At 37.2% G+C, this 24,233-nt stretch overlaps 1 protein-coding gene across 3 annotated transcripts; it reads left to right on the top strand.

Annotated features, from left to right (window-relative positions):
* Positions 1–7,025: 7,025 nt before the first annotated feature.
* On the top strand, positions 7,026–12,411 carry LOC118438956. Of its 3 annotated transcripts, XM_035859913.1 has the most exons (13): positions 7,027–7,277; positions 7,356–7,427; positions 7,505–7,657; positions 7,727–7,789; positions 7,864–8,022; positions 8,096–8,236; positions 8,307–8,390; positions 8,456–8,539; positions 8,605–8,688; positions 8,753–8,824; positions 8,890–9,319; positions 9,371–9,838; positions 9,953–12,411. In XM_035859913.1, exons 1-12 carry the CDS (start codon positions 7,207–7,209, stop codon positions 9,602–9,604), a joined length of 1,647 nt encoding a protein of 548 aa, XP_035715806.1. In that variant the 5' UTR covers positions 7,027–7,206; the 3' UTR covers positions 9,605–9,838; positions 9,953–12,411. The 3 variants fall into 3 exon arrangements, with proteins under 3 accessions (XP_035715804.1, XP_035715805.1, XP_035715806.1); XM_035859911.1 differs by having other exon boundaries at positions 7,026–7,277; positions 8,890–9,838; XM_035859912.1 differs by lacking the exon at positions 9,953–12,411 and having other exon boundaries at positions 7,026–7,277; positions 8,890–9,892.
* Positions 12,412–24,233: the final 11,822 nt, after the last annotated feature.

Genomic DNA, 24,233 nt, shown 5'->3' on the forward strand with positions numbered 1-24,233 from the left:
TCATCAAAGATTCACTCAATTTAACCAAATGATTATTGTCCACAGAGAGTTTTCTACTGTGTTTGCCAACCAGGCAGCAAAAGTTGTTGAAGGAACAGTATGGAGCTCGACATGATAACGCTGATTATCATTGGCTTGTCGTCGTCGTGTTCTTTTCCTTCTTGGCAATGAAAACCCATTTCATTTTACGGAATCAGGAAAAAATAGAACGAAAATATGTACGTAAGGTTGTGAATTTCTTTTCAAATCCAACTAACCGACATTTACTCTATACTTACTTTACGTAGTAGATTTGCATATTATGCATGTGTAGGTCAATCGTAATAGAACGAATAACTGCAATTTTTTTCCGTTGTGAGCAAATTGGCTTTAAAATTGTAGGATTGATTGTTAACGCTGCATAATATGATTGCCTTGAGTGAGTGAGTACCGTATTTCTCACATTTGAAAATTTTTACTGAAAAGTCGATCACACAAGAAAATAAATACCTAGGTACATAAGTCCGGTCCGGTTACATACACTACATTATTAAGCACATAGCTGTTTTTGCCCGATAAAAGGAATGCAACGCGTTACACAATTTATTGGAATGAGTCGACCAATTTATTACGTACTCAAAAATAAGTAAGGAAAAATGTATGCCGCATTGCTGGCTGGTGACCTTTAGCCTCGCATAGCAGGAAAATATAAAGGCAAGTTAATCACGACGATAAGAAGGTGTCACCCCTGCATTGACACCAAAACGTGAAGTGCCCAACTTGACGGAGCGAAACCAAGGCGAAGCTAATTTGATAAGATGTGAATAAATAGACGTCGGGCTTAATATGTAATATTCTATTTTGCCTTTACTTCACATTCCTTCACACCAACAACATGAGACCAAAGTTAGCCAACTAACTGGCGAGGCTGGATTAGAAGCAGGACGAAATATCTGTACGCGTGGCTGCACTTTGGATATTTGTCTTTCTTGTCCAAAGGAACAAAGTAACTCCAGGAATAAAACGACTGACTCAGAGACGATTGGATGGACAGCCGTGAAATTCAAGAAATGATCTCGTGTAATCCAATTTATTTATTTGGAAGGGAAATCTTTCCAGGTTTTGTTATTCATCCAGCTTGGGCAATTGTCCTCGAAATTCTTGTACATACATTTTTTGTTACTATAAAAAATAAAAATTTAAAAAATACGAGACTAGCAGGGTTAGATAATATTTAGGAAAAAAACGATTTCCTGTGACGATTGGACACCCTGAATATTAACACCACCCAATTCGCTTTGACACCAAAATCTCAAACTGCCACCCACACAAACAACACTCAGCCATCAGTCATTCAGATTGTTAATTTAATATCATTCAATCAAACATCAAGATTTTAGTGGAGATTGTCTCTTGACCAAAGAACTGTCAGATTGGAGAGCTTCCACTTCCCTTCGTCTCATCCTCAGTTTCACAAAGGTCCAGTCGAGCCACTTGTCCAATTCGGCTAACTAAATGTCACTGTCTCCCATCTGCCCAACCAAAACTCTGGACAACGCGTTTGTCTTTCTTCGATTGTCGGTCAAATCAAGAATTACATTCCCATTATCATTACCATCTCATCAAACTGATACATACGTAATAACGGCCACCAACCACCAAAGCAGACCAAGAGGACGAATAGCTGTAGCATATTATCCTCTGATAATTGATTCGATAAGTTTTTGTTGGAGATCATAATGAGATTCAGGACTTGTTGTCGGGTGATCAGATCAGAGGGAAAAGTGGATTTGTCACTGGAACAATAAATTTATTTGTGTAGATAACGGACCGATGGATGGATGGATGGAGAGAAGATGGACAGCACCGTTCACATTAATTGCACAATTATATGTATCAAATTGAAACCCAGTTCTCATTTATTTTAGGACAAGTTGATACAAAGACGAATTTTCATCAGTAATTTTCTGTACTTACTCTTTAAATGTGACTTTAAGAAGTGCAAATTACCCCATCATCATTATTATTGACATTACTACTACTTTATGTAATGCTACCTGTTTCAATAACCCACAACTCTCCAGGCTTCTCCTGCCCATCCAGCAACAATAATGATAAGAGGTTGGCGAAGATGTGTTAGAGATAGAAAATTTAATTAAATTCATTTTCAACTTCAGGCTCAACTTTGTCTCGAAGGATTCGATTCCAAGTTTCCGGATGAGAGATAAGAGAAAGAGGAGGACAAGACAGCCGGGCTCTATCTCTGCTTTGTTTTATATCATCACTCTCGTCCTCTTCTTACTCCTCTGTCTTGTGTAACTTCTTATACGACGATATTAGTTGTGGCATCATCTCTAGTGGTTGGTGGGTGAGTGAAGTAAACACTTTACTTTATCATCAATGATGATAACAGAATGCAATACCAGAGCCAATATAAGACTATCATCATCATGCTGCGGAGGAGGAGGAGGAGAAACATTCAATAAACAAAAGTGGACCCACTGGACCAAGCAAAATTCGAACAATCAGCACCAGCAATGTCCTCGTCGACAATTCCGCCGGGTGTTCAGTCAGTACTGGACTAAAGTCGAGTAGATTGTAGATAAGTATAGGAGAAATTCGTCTTCGAAGGAACGACGTGGAAATATTTATTGAAGCAAAACAAACTAAAAGTTAAAGTTGTGCCATTATCGAGTCAACTAATCAACCCATTGCACTAAAGGGTTCAAGAAGTCTGCTTGCTTTCAACGTACTTTATCAATGTTTCAGGTTTCTCACAATTGATTCCAGCGAGAGTACAATGGGACATCATTCTTCTCTTCCAGTCCAAATGTTGTAGGAAGTGCGGAATTTCCAGCAATGACATTAATAGCATTACCACAACCACTTAAAGACCGTCGTCATCATGCTATAAAGTTGTGAATTGGAATCCTAGTAATTTTAAAATGGCCCATTAGTTTTATAAATAATGCGATGCAACAAGAGACAAAGAGACTCGGATTTCTCACGTCTTAACTTAAAAATCTCTTTCTTTTCGTCTCTCGTGTTAAGTTTCTTACCTGGTTCGCATCACTGCTCATTTTGATATATTTGACTTGACAGAAGGTTCTTGCAAGTGAGCTTTTTTCTTAAATGAAAGGCAAATTATATAAGCGTAGTATCATATGCATAATACTGCACATCCAGTCTTGCCGTGCAAGTCAAATTCTAGCCGTCGTTCGTAACTAAAGAAGTGACAGTGCAAACTCCAGGTTTCCCACGGGCAAGTGAATAAGTGATGAATGTTACCTGGCCGATGAAGGAAAGAGGTTTCTGCCAGTTCATGGATGCATTTAATCGCATTTGATTCCTGAACCATACGAGAGGGTTGAAAGGTGAGGTAAATCGTGATGTTGTGTATTTGTTTAGTGCACCTCGCCTCACACGGGGTGCGCATCTTTATAACATTCAATTTATAGCAAGATACACTTTCCCAGTGAAACGCAGTCAAAGTCAAAAGTCAGATTTCTCCTGTTTTATGACATCTCTGACATGACCACGACGACGGTTCCATCCTGTTAACAACCTCCAGGGTAGCTGCTGCTTACTTATTCATATTCATGCTTTTCACATCTTATCTGCACAATAAAATAATATGCGAATCTATAAAATGAACGTTTTCCATTTCGATTTCTACATTGTTCTTAAATGACATCATCAACAAATGAGAAACTCATTATTAAAATATTCTTGTGTCAATTTTCCAGAGCATGTGTACTAATGGCATAAACGTTAATGAAGAACGAGAGTTTAGTGAGATTCTTATCCATTCAGTCGTATGTACCTTAGTTTGCATGTATAAACGTGCATGCCATAAAAATCGACACTGTGCAACAAGCTCTTTGTACACAAACCTGGTTTGCTAAGAGATTTGGACTCGTCTCACAGCCTAACAATGAAAAGTCATGAATCAAGAAGTGCACGTATTAGAGAGATAAACTTTAATTTTGATTCATTGTCCTGATCCAATACATACGCGATCGTCCTCTCTCTTAGTCCAAGAAACCAGTTTGATTTTTGTGCAGATAACCTTAACTCGCACGTCTTGTGCTATTAAGCCATGTTTGCATTATTTGTTAGCAGCGTGTTGAACCGGCCAGGCTTGGGTTAACTTTGCTTGTGACAAACTCGGTAATAAAACATTTGCCTCAATTTGCAACAGATTGGATTTGATAGTTCAATAATAAACAATTAAGGACGAATAAAAACCTGAATTCGTGTCGGTTAGTTCATTTGAAACTCTTCCGTTTTCTTGGTTTTACCACTTCTTGGCGTTGGGGACTGGCTAACCAAGCACTCAAAATGAGTTAAATTTGATATCGGTCGAATTAAAGAGAATTGATAGATATTGAGTTTTATGATCTTCTCCCAGTTGAGTTTTTATGCACAAAAAATCTACTTTTATGAGAAAGTTCAAACGCTATGACGCATGTGCATTCATGAACTAAATATTATCGTGGTTTACTGATTGATTAAGATGTTTGAGTCTTTAAGCATGGTCAATTTATGTTGGTAATCTTAATCACTTTTTAAAATCGTGCCGTTATTTTTTACAGCCTCTGTTTAATTACGCTTCACTTTCCCATCTACTAAAATTAATAAAGCATCGTCCTCATCAAAAATGAACCTTGGACGTGAAGCATATACATAAATATTCATATTCTTGAATCCAAAATTATTATTACATTTACCCATCAGTCACCCAGAGTTATGTCAGCAATACAGAGTTCATGATAAATAACACATATCTGTACATACGTCCCCAACAAATCTATCGGATAAGCAGTAGGACGTTGTCAACTATGCTGCGTACACCTCTAAAAAATATCCTTGCCTCCACATTATTTGTAAATGTCAAGGCATGAATGTATCATCTCTCTCAATTCAACGAAAGAATGGAAAGTGTTTTGAATGCTCAACGCACAAAACAACAACGTCTCCGTCCATTTCTTTACTTACCTGAGACAAGGCGGAGTGAGTGTGTGACAGGTGCTGGTAAATTATTATGTAAGCAAGCACTAAAATCTGAAATGTATATAGAAATAGTTACCAACCACAATATGCATGCACAACAGCATTCCATTGTCGTCGTGAAAAAATGTTTGTTTCATCCCCAGCACAAGTTTGTTTAGTCAGAAACTGAAGGGAGGTGGATATGTACAGCGTAAATATCGTGAAGATAGTGTCGGTGCCATTTTTGGTACTTTGAGCATTCTGCACCCAAAGGAACGATTATATTTGAACAAAGGTTCTCCTCATTCAAAATTCTCCACCTTTTGATTATGCAAAATGACGGGCCAAACTTGAATTGATTCATTTACTGTGGCATCGTTTATCATTTTTTACTTGACTCCTCAACCGCATACATAAATCTTTGCGAGAAGATGCGCTTACGTTACGAACAAATATGACTCATTGCAAGGAGAAGAGGACATTTTCTCGTTAAATTGCTTATTCATTGCGTATTTGTGCGTGAGATTCGACAATCATTTGACGTCTGTGATGCACCTATGCAAATGCATTCGAAAGTGATTTCAGATTGGGATAAAAGACATTTTACTTTCGTCGTAAAATACCATCGCCATATAATGATGGTCATCTCCCAAGATCAAAAAACGCAATAAAAAGGTTCATAAAATGCCAATTAAGGGAGCAGACGAGAAGAGTTACTCCCAATTAAGACGAAACCATGAGTATTTTATGTCACCTTGTAATATGGGCTCTAATGATGACATGTGTGGTGTGATGACAATAATGGAATTACAGAAAAGTGCTTATTCCATGATCGGACCACCGCCACACCGACGAGGTAATTACCTCACCTTGCTCACCTTAAGAACTGAAAAGAAATTAATTTTTTCCACCATGCTCCATTTCCACCTGACGCTCTTTCCTTGTATAAAAACCTCATAAAAACCACGACTACTACACGTTTTTGATTCCGTATAGATACACTTTACGCAAGACAGCGGAAACCCCTCTCGGAAATTGCTTAAGCCATTTTATAACTCATGCATATGTACGAGAGCATATGGCAGCATTTTTGCATTTATGCGTGCTTATAAGTGAGTCAATATCAGAATGTTCTTCCATTAAGAATAACGACATTTGGCAAGTAGCAGCTACATACACAACAATCTGGTAGAATGTACGCCTCCTCGTATTTGGAGTAGATTAGTTTAATCGAGTTCCAGTGTTTTTGCACATTAGCCTTTTCATACGTACAAATATGTGTGTGATGTCATATGTCGGTCTCCATTTTATTAATCAAGCTTCTCTCCGGAATGTTAATTAGAAAAGAAAGGAAATTCAACGGATGATAAATAAGTGGAACCTTGCAATTTTAATATTCGCACAAGAAAAGAAACGCACGCATGCAAGAGCTGAGAGAGGAATTTTTGCACGAGAATATTTTGTGTTCCCAATCTCCTCTCCCTTTATGCGAACAACGTCATATCAAAGGAGTAACAAGGTGGTGAAACATTTGATAAAAAACGGTGTTTTAATTTCCACCTTTGCTTATTCATATCTTCGAAATGTTTGTGTAATAATGAAGGAGTGAAAGAAAAGGTCGTTGATTTGTCGTTTTAATTGGCCACGAGTGAGTGCAAGTTCAAAAGATAAGCAGACGCTTATATGTGCATAAGCTGGTTCAGTTAGTAGTTTGGAAAATAGAACTTTTTGACTCTGCTCTGCTCTCAACAAGCAATTAATATCCAAAGCATGGCACCGTACCACACGTACGTAAATTAAAAAAGAACAGAGAAATGTTTTCCTTTCTGGCTTAACTACCAATTTCAAGAGGAGTTGCACAAAGTGTGGGTGTAAGCAATTTAGTGGTGTTGGTTGCAGTACGGAGTAGCTACAAATGTTGTTTCACCCATGAAGCCAACCATGTTGGCTTCACCCACAATGAGTCCCATGCCTAGCAAGGCATTGTTTGGTTCGGATATTAAGAAATAGTACGTGGGTTTGGCTGACAGGGAAAAATGAGATTTGTTGTTACTTCTCTTCAGAGACAAAGATGATATGACTGACAAAACGAGACAAGTTTCAACCTGTCTACTGAGGGAACAAGTATGAGGCAACGTGAGCAAGCATGTGTGCACACCCAAAATTTTTAGCCGGAGCTAATTATTTGTTTCGATTCCACCACATCCCCTCAAATAATATTTAAATTTTTGAATCATGAGTGTCAGTCCCCCTGTGGTAAAGTGGAGACGGGTTGTTCCTTTTAACGAGGGTTCTGATTCTGAAGGGTAAGTTTAGTATCTCTGAAGAGAAAAAAGTGAGTAAAGTGAAATGTTTTTTTTATTTGTTATTGTTGTTATTTTTAGTGAGTCGACGGAGATTACTCCCGAACCATGTCCATCACCTGTTGTGGTGGATGAAATTGTGGTGGATGAGAGGTCAGTTTCAATTATATTTATATTTAAATCTCTACCAGAGAAAAAGTGAGAATATCGTGTCAATTATATATTATTAGTGGGCCTTCTGCTGCGGTAGTCGAGGTTATCGACATCGAGAGTGACTTTGAAGAGTCAGACTCCGAGAAGGAGGAATCGGATGACGAGGGAGATGAAGAAGATGAAGATTTCGTCGTGAAGGAGAAAGAGGACGATGAATCTTTTGACTTCCAGTAAACTTTTCATCATAATAATTGTGTTAATCTCTAGAAGATAATAGTGTCAAGTTATTCTTTATGTAGTAGTGGGGAGGAGGAGGAAGTGGATGACCAGATCGAGACCAAAAGTGATCATGGATTGGAAGAGTAAGTGACACTATCTCGAAAGAGAAAAATATAAACAATTGTCTACTAATATTAATACATTTATTTGTTTATAGTTCGGACGATGATTTTATTCAAACATCAAGGACACCAGCTGAATCATCGTCGTCTGGATCTGTTGAGATTAAGGGGTCAAGTCGTCAAGACGTTGAACATCGAATGGTGGCGTCTTACTTTGATGTTGGCTGGAGCTTGCTGACTCCTGCTCGAAAGACGTATTTTTGATTCATTTCTCCCAAGAGATTATCATATGTTTAATTGTTTTAATTGTTTTTGATTGTGTTGCAGGGAGTATTCTAGACTAGCGAAGGATCGAAGCCGACACGTCAAGAACACCCCTCACATTCCATGGGTGGCGAAGAGCAAGTCATGGACGCCCACTTCTTATAATTTTCATTCAAATGATGAGGATCGCAGGGCTGCTAAACGGTATGCTAAGTATTATTAATAATGTAGTATATTTATAATTTAACTGATGTGGAAACCTATTTCTCTACAGAGAGACGGTAAACAAATCTCGACGTCGTGAACCAGGACCAAACTCCAAATATGGATCATTGGAAGAAAAAGAAGCTGCCATCAGGTACATATTTGTTTTTTACCATTTTGTGTCAAATAATTTTTATACGTAATTATTTTTCTCTAAAGAGAACAGCATACAAAATACCGATATCGCGAACCAGGACCAAACTCCAAATATGGATCATTGGAAGAAAAAGAAGCTGCCATCAGGTACATATTTGTTTTTTACCATTTTGTGTCAAATAATTTTTGTATGTAACTATTTTTCTGCAAAGAGAACAAAGCAAGCTGCGTATGTCTCGTTTCCGGAACAACCAGAGGATTCTTGGAGAGGTCAATCGACCACGAAATCGACCAGGGTGAGTTATATAAATAACTAATTATTAAATGTTATTAACTTAACTCTTTCAACTTCTCTTCTAGAGATCAGCCGAGCCAGACTTTGTTGACGTACTTGTCACTTGATCCCAACAAACGGTTCCTCGACAGCAGCATGTAAGTGGAGGTCTATCACTGACATAGATATACTTGTTACATATTTATTTTATTTATCTCAACAGTAATATCGCAGTGCACAACATCACCCAACCAGTCCTCTCCGCCATGATAGATTATGCCAGCAAGAGTGATGAGTCTCTAAAGAGAAAGTATTTCTGGAATTATGTCTGCGTAGCAGTCAATTGGAAGGAGACGGAGGACATGACAACGAAAGAGGTGGAGGAATTTATAAAGGACCACATCGGAGATTCAACCAGAACGCTCATGATCTACTTAGGTCTGAATTCTCTGATGAGACGAGCGAATCGATACCACATCACCAGCAAGTCATCCACCCTCAACAAGTTGAAGAAGCAGGGGTACCGCATTTTCGAATGCGCGTATCTGGACTGCAATCTGGGTAATGTTTACCAGGTCACCGGGCGAAAGGCGTTGGAGGAGCTCGTCATGGGGTCAGCTGTGCTAATGAAGCGAGTGGAGGCATTTGGCATTGTAAGTTTTTGTTTTTCCGTAAAGAGATTTACTTTAATTTGTGTATCGCAGCACTTTGGGAAAGAAATGAACAAGGAGAAGAAGCAGCAGGGACTTCGCCAGTATTTCGTCAACACACGAAACGAGAAGATGTCGAGATATGACGAGGTCTCTGCAGAGAACATGGCTAAAGATGGTGTCAGATTTTTCGATTTTTCTGCTACCAAACCTACCCCTGCTTCTCGACCGGATTATTTGTTTGCTGGAAATTTAGTGTTTCATCTTTTGAAGGAAATGTTTGTGTAGATCTCATTAGAGAAAAAATAGTCATTCGAATATTTATTACTTTATAATTTTTATATCAGATGACATCTGATGACATTATATTTGATGACAGATATGTCAAAGACCTAGCAAACCAAAGGAAAATGCAGATCTGTGTCCAGCCAGCAACCTCAACGACCTTTTGTGTCTGGGTGTAATTTCTTGGATCCAAACGATCGTCGTCGTATTAGCTTATCTTAACTTTTAGGAAGCAAGGTATTATTACGACGATCGTCATAAATAAACCTGAAAAACCCCTAATGTTTTGTATTTTTCTGCCGTTTCATGTCGTTCGTTTTGTTCGTAATTGAAAGTTTGGTCTCATTTTAGGAAAAGCAAGTAAGATATCGAAGGGAAGGAGGAAGTTGCTACAATGCCAAACACACAGCTGGATTGGATTCAATTTGAATTAAACTGTTGCTAAACATTCCCGATTGTCAGCATATGGTTCAATTTGCATGGCTGGCTGCATGCAAAAAATAATGGCATAATCGTACTTATCATTTCGTACTCTTGTTAAGCAGTGGGACTCATGCGAACTCACGATCAGTCATTTAGGCCTCTCGCACTTTGGTAATTTCCACACGATGTTAAAAAGGGGTGGCTTTATTGCCTTTATCAAATGCTAAAAGAGTAGTTTTCTCTCATGACACACTTTTGACTTATCGCCACCTCAATCCAGGCAGTAGAAGCAGCGTTACGTCCGAAGCGTGATTGCACTTTTACAGGTTGTTTATTACCAATATGCAAATTTTGCTGTATTTTAACTGCCAATTTACACTTGGGAGGTGAGGTGAGAAAAATAAGTGCTTAGTTTTTACATATTTTTAAGCATTTCAATTTAAAGATGATACAAATGACCACACGATTTCCTATTTGAGATTGGGAATTAATAACCAATTTGGTCGATGCATATTGATTTCTAATATGAAATCTTTAACCGATCAGGCTCATTCTGCGAATTAATTTGCTAATTATAGCAAGACAGCACCATTCGATCCCATTTTTCCAACGGGATTGCACCCGATTTAAAAGAAATCAAGACAAAACCGCGTGTCGCTAAATAGATAAATCCTGTGGCATACCGTTGCACGTTACGTCCGTCCGTCTGCTTTACATCCCTTCACAAACAAAGCCAAGTTGCGAATAGTGAAGGATGCAAATCAAATCACGGCATGCATAATGTGTTGCACATAGTGTTGCATGACACGCCGATCTGGAAATGAGGCGTCCTAAGGAGTTTGCCGACAGTATTTCATTATTCTAATGCCTTCTTTTACGACGCTCTTAAGGAAAGACTTGGCCGTAATAAAGTGAACAAGCCAGAAGTGAGCTAATAGGTAACGGTAACTGGAACTTATTAGCACTCGACGCATTCAACAGCTTCTACATAAAACCATTCAATTCTCATTCTCTCACAAAAACTTTTCGGCTTTGCAAACTCCTTTATATTCATTCTGTAATAATGTATTACCTGCTGAATTTTCTACTGAGCTTGTAATCTGCTGCCTAAATCGCGCCTACCGTCGTCTTATTTATTTTCAAAACTGGTTAATTTCTCGGAATATGTAAGTCAGTCATGCACAGGATTAATGTTGGTGTCACGAATATCCCCCCTAATTCGCGCACAGGTTTCAAGTTAATTTCGATTTTTACAAGAAATAAAAGTCATTTAGCTCATGATTTTATGGTTGAGTGTAAAAATTTTGACACCCACATTTTTCAGCGATAGGAGTGGCAAAATAATCGATGGATTTTCGATGAGCTGATAATTGTGTAGGAACGCAAGTTTGCTATTAAGGTTAAACGAGCCATTTAGTAGTTGGCTTCTTTAAGTTTTAATTATTGTTAGTTTGAAAAAAGGAGGAAAGTTGTAAATATTGGTGTATTTTTTGGGGGGATTTTGAAGGTTTCGAATCAGAAGAATATTCTACTTTCATCTGCTTACTTAAATATTTTATTATTTTGACGTATAAAAATTAATGATTTATTGCATATGTACCTTAGAGTTCATGAAGAGGGAATTGTAAAACTTAGCAAATACGTACGACACTCCATTAAGCTAATGACCGGTGAAGGTGGATAAACTAATTCATTCAGGTGATACGCATGCTAAACCAACTTTTGCTGATGGGTGGAGTACGTACACAAGTAGTAAAGTTTGCAACAAGTTTCAAACTTACATAACACGATGCATAAGTATTTTTCTTGCCGTGATTTCAAACTCCTGTTGGTTTTAAATTTTTTAACCCGATCAAGTACACATGTTTCGATCAGAAGGGCAAAGATTTTCTCTAATTTTCCTCCATCCATAGCTTAAAATTTTGATACCAGGCTTCTCACCTCGCAGAATTAACATTGACATTTAAGATAATGAAGTGGTTTCAGTCATGCCATCGTATGCAAATGGAGTGGATGAAGATGAGCGAAACTGAGTGAAGTATTTATTTCCTCGCACATCATTAAAACAACATTTCAAAATTAACATGTGCATGTTTAATGTTATTCAATGTTATACGCCAAGAGGGAAACAAGGAACAAAAAACAACAAGATCTGACATTGATTCACTTGCAATTTTTTCAAAATATTAATACGAACACGTAACAAAATTTAATGTTACAGCATCTTTCTTTCTTCCTATTGTTGTAAATTTGCGTCATAGTTTCTCTCAAGAAGAACCAACAAAGATGGCAAAGGGATAGGAGATGAGATCGATAAGATTCAGCACATGTAACATGGCCTATGCAAAAATAAATAAAGTCAGAGATTTTGTATGTTTAAGGTTTCATTTCATCAGATTTGGTCTACTTTGATTACGCGACGACCTTTATCATTATTTTTATCATGGATGAGAAGCACATACGTCGTAGTCCCTGTAGAATTCTGACTTCATAACCCACTCCAGTTGCTTTGGAGCACAAAATCCCAAATCTGGAGCACACATCCTTTTCACTTACTCACTCACTCACTTGTTACCAACAAAATGAGTTGAATAAATAAATAGCATAAAATGTATCTTCTCTCTCTTCTTCTGCTCATATCTCAAATCTTGTTAACAAAACTTTCCTCGTAACTCTGCCGAGACTTTTGCCTCTGTGATGTTGATGTGATGCCGATCTGACTGGCATATTCAATTCAACGTGGTCTTCTTCTCTCCGTATCCAAAGAGTTATATAATCTCGCAAGTCAAACAAAATTCAAACTTCTGGAGAAGAAACTGTCAAGTTTGAAGTCTTTGGAAACCCATAATTTGAGCTCGATATGATATGTATCATACACAAGTTTTGAAATGAACCCATGTCGTTACACATACGAGAGATGATCATCATGTGAGTGCTATAGTTGAATCAACATGACCCAGGATAAAGCTTTGTGTGTGTATGTGAATAAGTAAGTAAAAGCAGCTCGGAGAGTTGGTTGGTTGGTAAATAAATACTAAATTCGAGTCCAGATTGTAAATGAACGGGGTGAAGTAGACGAAAGCGAAACGCAGCCTCGAGAGACCTCCCAACGAGAAATTATGACAAAGTTCAAGAATGAAGAGGAAAGTGAAATGCCCAGCTCACAATTATTATTCAGAGTAATATTTCCTCTTTAAAAATCGTGCTTGCTTCCTATTCCAGTAAAGTTGTTGTAATAATAAGTATTTCTAATTCTAATTAATTATATCGGTCTTCCTGGGCCAGGAAGAAACCACAGTTTTATTACGAGAGCGTGATGTTGTTTTTGAAATATCAAGGGATGTGAAGTGGTTTCCGCACCCACTTCACTTTTTCGCCCGTATTTTAAATATTTCACAAAAGCATTTTAGGAAACAAAGGACTTAAAATTTCCAAGTACAAATAACTTATTATACTTCCGAGGATAATGACCAAAGTATCATTGATCGTCATTCATGATTCATACCTCAAGTATTGAAACCCGATTAGTTTAATAAGCAGGCTCTGCTGAAATAATAATAACAAGTACCAACCAACGCCACATGGTTGTAAGAGCAAACATCCAGTTTTTAAAGTCAAGTACCATCATCTTCATTGTGAAGAATTGTTACAAATTTTACCAGCCGAAGAACGAAATGAAACCACAAGCCGCGTCAAGTACGGAGTCCCATCTGTGAAATAAAATAAGTAAAACCAGTTCAGAGTCACAAATATACAAAAGGAAAGCAAAATATGAATTGTACAATGAAATCCAGTCTCTTACGCTTCTTATGCAAGCCTTCCAGCCAGAACTACCTTCCACATTTTGTTTTCATTACGACAACCAGCTCGATTTCCACCAAGTCGACCTGAACCAACCGCACAGAGTAATTTATCTCTATCGCAGTCATTATTACTCACCTCCTTGCAAGTCAAATATTGGGTGAATCATACATAATGGCAGGGAATGAAAAATAGGAATTAAATAGCAATGCATCTGCTTAATCTACGCCAGCCACACTCTTCACCACGACTAATGCCAGTGGTAATGGAGGCTTTTGTGTAATTGTAATTGTCAGAGTGGATAGAGATAATCTTGAGATTGTAAAGTGGTTCTGTATTCAATTGCAAAATTCCTGGAGGCTAAATTCGTTTTTAAACTTCTTCTATCACGGGTTTATATGTACATACGCACGCATGTGATCACAGGCTTACAGTTTTGTGCAAAGAATTTAAAATTAATTATTTTCATTTCAAAGGCTGACAAGGGAACCTCAACTACTGTCCCATCTCGATTTCCTTCGGAATAGCCTTAATCGATAGATAATTTAGTGAAACTAAAACTTTGTCATAGAACATGCGGTGCAAAATCACGTTTTCGCGAAATATTTGGCGAGAGCTGCACCAAAACCTGCCATTTTCCCTATGCTATTAACATAGCCACCAGCCTTTCGAATGATGAAATGAACTTTATGGAGTATTGAAAAATTATGCATGTACCCGTCCGCGTAATTTCAGCCCGATCACGAATATGCAAAAAGTGATGCAAACATTTGCCAATTTTTTTGCAAATTGCGAAAATCGGAAAAATTTCGCAAATTTGAAGTCTCCGTTCCTTTAAATGCAACAGAATTTACAAAGTTTAACCAATGTAAAATACAATTTTCTTATTGCAAAAAATTTGCAAAAATTTGCAAAAATTGAAGTTCGCAATTTTTCATGAAAGTTAGTTAAAATAAACAATGCTAGTTAATTTTTACGTATTTTTCGAAATTATTTGAGATATTTATTTTTGAAAATTTTTGCAATAAGAAAATTGTATTTTACATTGGTTAAACTTTGTAAATGCTGTTGCATTTAAAGGAACGAAGACTTCAAATTTGCGAAATTTTTCCGATTTTCGCAATTTGCAAAAAAATTGGCAAATGTTTGCATCACTTTTTGCATATTCGTGATTGGGCTGAAATTACGCGGACGGGTACATGCATAATTTTTCAATACTCCATAAAGTTCATTTCATCATTCGAAAGGCTGGTGGCTATGTTAATAGCATAGGGAAAATGGCAGGTTTTGGTGCAGCTCTCGCCAAATATTTCGCGAAAACGTGATTTTGCACCGCATGTTCTATGACAAAGGTTTAGTTTCACTAAATTATCTATCGATTAAGGCTATTCCGAAGGAAATCGAGATGGGACAGTAGTTGAGGTTCCCTTGTGAGCCTCAAAGGTGAAGTGGAAGTGACAGGCAACGAGGTGGAATTAATGTTTTATTTAAGCAAGTCTGACCAGACGCACCCCTCTGTCTCTGATCGTGAATGGGAGTATGATGCACAGGATGAAAATTATACACGGCTCAATAATCACTTCATTTATATCCTGCCCGAATGCATGTTGATTAGCTGCATAAAGTTTTAAAATGTGCGAATAAATTCTGCAGGGAAATTCGATATGAAATACATATTCGCAATCTTTATTTTCCTATATTTGGTGGCTATTATTTGAACAGTTTTATTTTCACATTAATGCAACTAATTTAATTATACAGTAATATTTACCATGTTAATTCTGTTTATGATGTGCATATGCTCTAAATTCTCCCATTGATTAAAACTCAATTTTCCAGCTCATGTGTACATGTAATAATAGGCATCCTCTAATAATCTGGTACAAAAAGGTCCATTTGGACAACCACGGCAGAAATGATTCTGACCAAGTTCGACATTCCTCATTATGTTTTCAAATCATTTTTACGAGATTATGATTAACATTCAATGTACTCTTTTTATCCACCCGTCAAAAAAGTTCGGATTCATGTTCAAATTTCATATTTCACAAGATTCAATCACACACATTGAATACAGAAGAGGGAGGTTTGGTTACTGCTGGCATCGACTACTGTCTGCTCTGATTTGGTAATACGTATGAAGGAACAAGCTCAAATTACTCATTCTTCTATTACCAACTGAGCATTATAAAATGCACTCATCGCGCCCAATACCCAAAAATCTTTTATGAATTGAGTCAGGCAACAATCCTTTGTAGCTAAAAAAGAAATCTGAACTGAACTCGAAGGCAACTGCTGGAGGGGAGTTATAATAAGACTCCCAGCCATAAAGGTATGTATGCCAGGCAGGTGATGTGTTTTGGTTTGGATGGCAATCTATTGTCACCTCCGATGTGCAGATGTAGGTACCTAAAATGTTCATAAATAAATGACAGCTTAAAAATACTGTAAATAATAATAAGCATTCGGGATCAAGGAGATTTTTATCCTGTTCGCATTATAATACACATTTTTTAAGTCAGAGTCAGTTTACTGAACCACGCTATAAATACAGAGTAGAGCTTTGTTTGTGAGGAATGTGAGCAATATATTTTGCTATATGTGAGCTTATTTATCATCAAAAACCTTCACGTAGAAATGCTGTGCTAAAGTTGCTCGGAAATTTCAAGTTTGAGTCTCAAGTAAACTTTCCAGCCTGTGATAACCACATTGTGGTTTTTGGCCAGACTTGATTACGGACAGCTCGAGAAATTTGAGCACTGAGGAGGAGATGAATGTAAGGGAAAAGGGAAACCAAAAGTGTCGCGTGTTGCGTTATTCTGTTTGCTTTGCATTGTAGTTGTCACATTAACTGGAAACATTAAATGTCAAAATGCTACTCGAGTGGAAATCTGATACCTATTTCAAGTTTGTTTGGCTAGGTTCACAAAATTTATAAAATCTGACTCAAGACTCAATTCATGCATAATTTCAGCATGTTACACACTTGACAAAGCAACAAAGTGATTACAAACTTAATTTATTTAGTTGAATGAACCATAATAATAACCATGCTGGAGAAGAATGGAACGAAACCGGAGAGATAAGTTTTTTCTTATTTACTTCGTCTTTAAAAATCCATATGTTAAAATCTTTCTAAATTCCTAAAAGACTTTGAAGGACGTAAATACGTACGTTTTTTAAGTCAAATATAAAATCGTGTCTAAACCCATTTATTTGGTGAGCTATCGCCATTAATTTAATTTTCACCGCAAAACCTCAAATTCTTAAGGGATGAACACTATACAATTACCAGCTCGTTAAATTTAGGTGTAAAAAAGTAAAAGCGCCGATTGTTCACTGCTGGAGGAATCAGACCTTAAAAGGCCAGACCATTTATTATCGTTTCGCTTTATAAAACGGTTTACGCTTTAAGGGCACATTTTTCCCATTTGCATTAATATTATGACCACTACTAGACTCTCCTCTCCGAATAATGACGACCATGTGGAGCCTCTTAATATATACATGGACATACCAACTTTTCCAAGTTTTTTGGCTGTTGGCTGTATTTTTCTGTTCAAAAAATAAATACGTGCAACTGGCCAGATTGCATAAATTGTACGCATTAGTATTGGTCAGGCAGGCAGACTACACCCGAACCTGAGGCAGACAACCCAGTGACCAGAGTGTGACCACCATTCGTTTTATGATTGAACTTCTGAATTTGTTATTTTTTGATTGCAACATAATATTTACAGAAATAAAATTACGACTTGGTGGAACACACAATAATCTCGTGTTGGGAATCTCCTACAACTACTTCCTACATTTAACTTCTCATTCAAAATCCTACTGTGATCGGTTTATTGTTAACCAAAGTAAAAGTAATGCATCTTCTTTTCGGCCATTTTCTTCTGTGTCCACTAACACGTTCTCTAAGCAATTATTACAACTCACTTTTACTGTTTAAAGTTGTTACTCTGTGCATGCACAATTCGTGTGTAAAGAAAAGAACAGCACATTATTGACGACACATGGGTTCGTGTGTTCCAGTCATAATTTTAAAACCGTATGGCTGGCTGTCCACCTTCCTGTAAATTGACGTCTCACTTTCATTATTTTGTTTGTTACGAGCAAAACTTAATTTTAAAATTTGTTACGACGATGGATGCAGGCACAACAAATGTCCAAGTTTTTTGTTTCTGAATATATATCCATTACAGCAAAAACATGACTTTTAAACTAAAGCTAAAACTCATTTGAAGCTGAAATTTAAGACGGAGGAATGACCAGTCACAGCACAGCGGTAGGAGAGAGAAGAGATCATGGGAAAGATTAATGCAACCAACCAATGTTTAAAACAGGAAAGGCTAATTGGACTAAAATAAACGAAATAAAATCAACAGCAATAAAACTTGGAATGAAGTTATTATTTTCCAAGTTTGTTTAAGGGTAGGACTCATTCCACACAGAAGATAGGTCGTACAGCGAAACATGATATCATGCAACTTTGATTACGACTTTATTGATAGTAGTGTCTCCTGTGTTGGTTTTATTACCGTTGTAAAAAATTGCGTAAAAAAATCATCGAAATTAAATGGAGGCAAATTGTCAAGAATGCTTAAGGCGTGAGTATTTCAATATCAGAAAACCAATAATTTAAATAATCTAGTATTTTTTTAAGCAAGTATTTTGTCCATGAAAACGAAATGTGCATGATATAGTTTCTCGGGTGTGAATGAAACGTGTAAAAAAGATAAAATCCACAACAAGTCTGGGCGAGATATAAAATTCTCGACATAAAACCACCGTTTGGTGCAAGCCTTATTATTTTCTGGTTGAATTTTGCCCTAAGCTTTGAGATAACAATTTGTTAAATAAGACCCAACGTGTTAACTGCACATGTGTTATTGCTTCCATTTAAGTGTGCAAGATTTAATACCGAAAAGATAAAACGTTGGAAATATTCAGTGTGAAGTGGAACAATAAAATCCATTCATTTTATGAAGTGGCTGGGAAGGCGATTAAATTGATCTAGATCGGATCTGCAAAAATCAAGAATTGGTTCATATATAGTTGGGCAGAGCAATATAGATAAACAAAATTCGTAGAAATGATAACCCATTTTTTTAAGAAACCCTCTTCTCTGAAAGTTGCTTTCTCTGAAAACTTAGTTTCATGCACTTGCATTATAATCCCTACAACTTAACAAAATATGGAAACATGGACCAAATTGAGACATTATTGTGGCCATTAAGTAAAGTCCTGATGTTACAATTTTTCTCTCTCAACTCTTTGCATGCCGACATAAGTATGTGGACCGACCTAACAATTTACTTTAAGTGTAACAACCTCCACCAACCAATATGATACAATTACACCGCCCCTGTTCTGTTAGCAATAAGACTAACAACTTACTCAAGAGCGTTGAACAAAGTAATTAAACTGAGACGTGGTCGCCTCAAGAGCAAAACGTACGTGATTGCATAAGAAGAAGAAGGACATAAATTATTAGTAGCGTTTCCTACGCATTTGTTATGGTGGGGGTGGTTTGGTTATCGTGTACTTTTACGAAAACCTTGCCATCATTTCAGGTTTTCATTAATCCTTTACGATTCCAAGGAGTAACACTACACCAATAATTTCAGCTTACTTAGATACTTTCACAAACAGAGAGACCTGATATTCATAAAATTTCAAATTTGTTGAACAAGAACAAAAACGATACTTTATTCATGGATTAACTTCCTAATAACCCGAGGCTACATAAGTTTTTTGCCTCAGTCAGTGGTCAGTCCCAGGATTAAATTGTACACTGACTTTGATTTAATGAGAAAAGACACGCCGACTGACCTGATAACAAATTCAAATTCAGGTACAACAAGAGGAGAAGACGAAGATCTATGTACCGAAATGTTGGATTCATTCCATAATTTTTGTTCTAGATGGATTACATGGCAGTCAAGAATTTTAAGGGATTAGCCCTCCAATCCTTGTACATACGTAAAACAATGAAGGGAAAAACAATGATGAGAATGATGACACATGTACTTTAATTCGTCTACGTGGAATGTGTCGACATCCAGTTATTTCATCGTGATAGCCGTTGTTGGATGAAACGGCAGAAAGAACGATGTGATGTGAGTACAGAAAAAGAGCGACACTGATTTATTTGTACCCGGGCAGCATAAAACATAAAACATTCCAACAAATCGACATTATGTGAAACAACAATATACGAACTACACACGGTTATAAATGAAAGATATGACGACGATTGGTTACCAAAATCTCACCTTGCATGAAAAAAAACTTGAGAATTTCACGTCATCATCATTCACGCACAATGATAAGCGAGTGAGTGATAGGTAGTTGACTTTGGATAACCTTACATATTCGAAAAAAGGAATGATATTTGTAAATTGAATGTTGAAACTAATAATTCGTTAAATTGGGTGGTAGACATGTATAAAAGCTTCCATTTCGTAAGTCAGAAGGTCAATATTTCAAAAGAATCGAATTAATGTCTCTACTTTTTCTCAAACTGAAAATTGCCGACATGACGTAGAAAAAAACAGCATGCCATGAAAAGAAGCGATAAATTTTCTATTACACACCTTCTGTTTTACAACGACACATAAGCGATTTCAAATTTTTCTTGACTTTTTTCTTCTCCAATAAGTCGTAAATAATTCGTGATTTTTAACATTGCAAATCAAATATGTGATGCGATACTTTATATTTGAAAGCAGCCAATATTTCATTCCAGTAGCACATGTCAAACATTGTGTTGTTCTTCATCGAAGGAACGAGTGTAATGAAATGTAGCTCAAAATCCATGTGTTATGAAATGTAGTACCGGGTAGAAAAAAAATTCTCTTAAGTGACTACGAGTTTTTGATCATATTCTTTCTTTTTTCGAGTGGAATGTCACATAGAAAAAGAAAATGAGCACCTGTCAACAGCATTCGGCGAGGGTGACAGCAATCAGCTACTCTTACTTTAATAGGAGCCAAATTGCGTTTTCAATTCCATGTGTGTGTACCCTTGTCGTCCTGGCTTGAACCTGTTAAAAATCATTTTAATATGAAAAATGTGTCGAGGCGAGGAGGAGGAAATACATAACTCTTCTTCTCTCCTGCATACAGAAGAAAGATGCATATTCAATACAATCGAAGTTTGCAAGGATCTCCAACCAATTTAGAAATGAGCCATTGTGTGACAACATAATTCGCTTTTTCCTAGTTTTTGGCAACGCTCTATACTTATTTATAGCAATCAAAAACTGCAAAATTTTTGTAAACAGTGTGAATAAATTACTCACGGGAGAAATGCAATGAATGTGTATGTCCTTATTTACATACAGATTATGCAATTGACGACTCTAATCAAATGAGCGAGTACTTATCCTGTCTTTCTCGTTGGATAAAACGCATGAATTATTACACAAATTATTAAGTGGAAAATGGATCGAAATGTGAACATGACAATAATGCCGCAGCAAGAACAAGAACAAACATGAGAGTAAAATTGGATTTTGTATGCTGTCGTCGTTTCACATACTGCTTACTTTCCCTGCACCTATGAATTAGGAAAAGTGGTAAGTGACCAGTGCAGAGCAACCTGCTGTTGTCACTGCAGATTGGGACTGCGTGCTAATAATTCATTTATTCAGGTGCCTTGATTAACTACGTATAATGCTCCATTTCCTCTCCGCCCAGTCTCCAAAAATAAAAACTGCACTTACCAACACAACCAACCACTCATTACATTGCCTGCTGCTTTTTGGCCACCTCTTTTTACTTATTTAACAAGAGCACAACAGCTTTTCAGCTCGAATTATCGGGCTTTTTAGAACTTGGTATTAGAAAAGAGGAAGAAATTTTAGTGTTCATTGAAGGAAGATAAATTTTTGCCCATTTCCATGAGTTAACGCGATGCGATAACTTTCCTTCTGGCTCCTCCCCCTCTGTGTAAACTCCCACAGGCGGATTCCTACCCGGTCGTTGGACATTTTAGCAACTATGCATAATACGTAGATAGATGGATGGATGGCAATTCATATACGAACTGATTAAGGGGACCGATTGCAAAAAGTACATTCACACACCTTCATGATTACATTAGCTCCACACGGCCAACAGTTTTCCGATTGGCGACTATGCACGAGTGAAATTGGGAATTTTCTTATGCATGTCATGCAAAATTCGTGTAACGAAATCCCACAGCGAGGAAAGGAAATAAACATTAATTTATCTCGCATTACATCGGTTTTTGGAGAGAATAGGACTGAAGGTGAAAGTTGGTTGGTTTGGTTAACCTGCAAACAAATAAATGCAAAAAGTGGCACTTATACTTTCACTTATTGCAGTAAAATTGTGTGAATCGCATTGTGTTTTACGTACTTATGTACGTACGTGTAAGCCATTTTGGGGGTTGCATGTTAACTGCCACCTTCTCCACCTCAATAAGTATTCAAACACTCACTATGCGAAAGTAAATTGGTCGTGATTGTCGTGTGGTTACAAAACTACTTAATTTAAAAGGACCAAAAGTAATCAAATGTCGACATGGAAAGCATTATTAAGCCAGGCGGGGGGCAAACCTGCACGTTATGCTGGGTGCTAATAGCGTCCCTGAATTTTATAGGCGTTTAATGAGATGAATGCCCAGCCAGACATTGTTTGTTAAGTTAACGGTAGCGTTGAACCAGTGACCCTGAAAATAATATTGTGTAAGATAATAAATGCTTAAACATTTGTATAGCTCAGAATCTCATCTTTCTGTAAATCAAGACAATGCATAATTGAAAGCGCTACCACTTTTCGCACCCACGCGTCCTTCTCCAGAATAACCAACAGATTGTCAAGCAGATACAAATATGAAGTGTAAATATACAGTGTGAAAGTGTTGTCATAATTGGACACTTACCACATGAAACATGAGACATGTAACAGGCAGGCAGGCATTTGGTTGATGGCAAAACTCAACAAAAGTGAGAGCAGTGGTTGACTTTGCCATGTTCCAACTCTTCTCAAATTTTCATTTTCTCACATCAAACAACTTGATGATGATGACGACATAATGCACAAGGTTTGTTGTGGTTGGTAATAAATATACTCGTCGTGGTGTATAAAACTCTAATGAAATGGAGTGACAGCAGCGGGAACAGAACTGGTGACAACATCCGGAGCAGAATGCATAGATTAAACACATACCAAAATCAAGGTCTGTGTAATTTGGCTTAAATTTCAAAAAGATTTTGTCTCATCAGAGCAAATAGTGCGATACAACAAAGAAATGGCTCATCCCTGCGTGTTTTTACCTCCTCTGACAAAATCAATAAGAATCTAACAATTCAATGTTTGAGTGTAAACAATACAGAATGAGTGTTCATTGGAGGCTCAATCCCATATTTACTCCAGTTGTCGAGTCCCACGAAAATCTAGCGGATTAATTTGCAAAAGGTTGAATGAAAACATGATGAGGGTTGATATTTGGGCCTTTGAGTAAATGAATTTCGAATCTGTCCTGTCTGTCTGGCTGAGCAGAGTAAATCCACGAACACGTACACGTATTTCCAGATTTAGGGTTTTATTTATTTTCTGTAGCAATTCTTGGTTAGTGAAGGACCTCAAAGTAAAATAAGGGCAAAACCTGGGTCTCATTTCGCCGCCAGCAGCAAGCGTCGTCGTCCTAAATAGAAATTCACTTATTTTTTTTATTCGCCCTGTTTGTGTCTGGCTTGTCTTGTTCATCCATTTTATTTACAAAACTAGCACTAAAATTCGTGTGAAGAATTTGGTGTGGGTGGGTGGTGGTTACAACATATGTAAGTAAGCTACATGGATGGAGAGAAATCTCAGTCGTGCGGTCATCACGTTCTCGGGTAGTAGTTGTCCGACAGAAATGTCATCTAATCCTTTGGGAATCTTTTTCCTGCCACAGTTTAATGCACACGTTTCGCTGTACAAATTGGGTGTCGGCTTGCTTTCCTTTCTGTTTGCTTTCAGATAATGCTAGTACATGTGTGAACGTGATAATTAAACGGGGACAATACCCGCATCAGGAGGACTTGTGTGTAGGCATGTAGGACATAAGTACACCACCTCGACACACGGCAAATTGAGATTGAATAAGGGTATCGGGTTATTTGTTGTGAAGTTGAGTTAGTTAGTGACTGAGTATGTCCTGCGGTTTAATTTCACCATACAGATCGACGTAGTTTGGAATGTTATACAACACAATTTAAAATTATGTATGCGGAGTTGTTTAAGGAATTTCAGAAATCGATAACTTGTTTTTCATGAGTCACTAATTGTTCGAGAAATGTGAAAGGACTGGACTGTCGGGGAAACTAAGTATGTAAATAGAGTCCTTGTAATACAATTCGATAGCTTAAAATACGTGTGGCCCACTCAATCTA

The sequence above is a fragment of the Folsomia candida genome, unplaced genomic scaffold, assembly GCF_002217175.1.
Source record: "Folsomia candida strain VU population unplaced genomic scaffold, ASM221717v1 Fcan01_Sc028, whole genome shotgun sequence".
Lineage (NCBI taxonomy): Eukaryota > Metazoa > Arthropoda > Collembola > Entomobryomorpha > Isotomidae > Folsomia > Folsomia candida.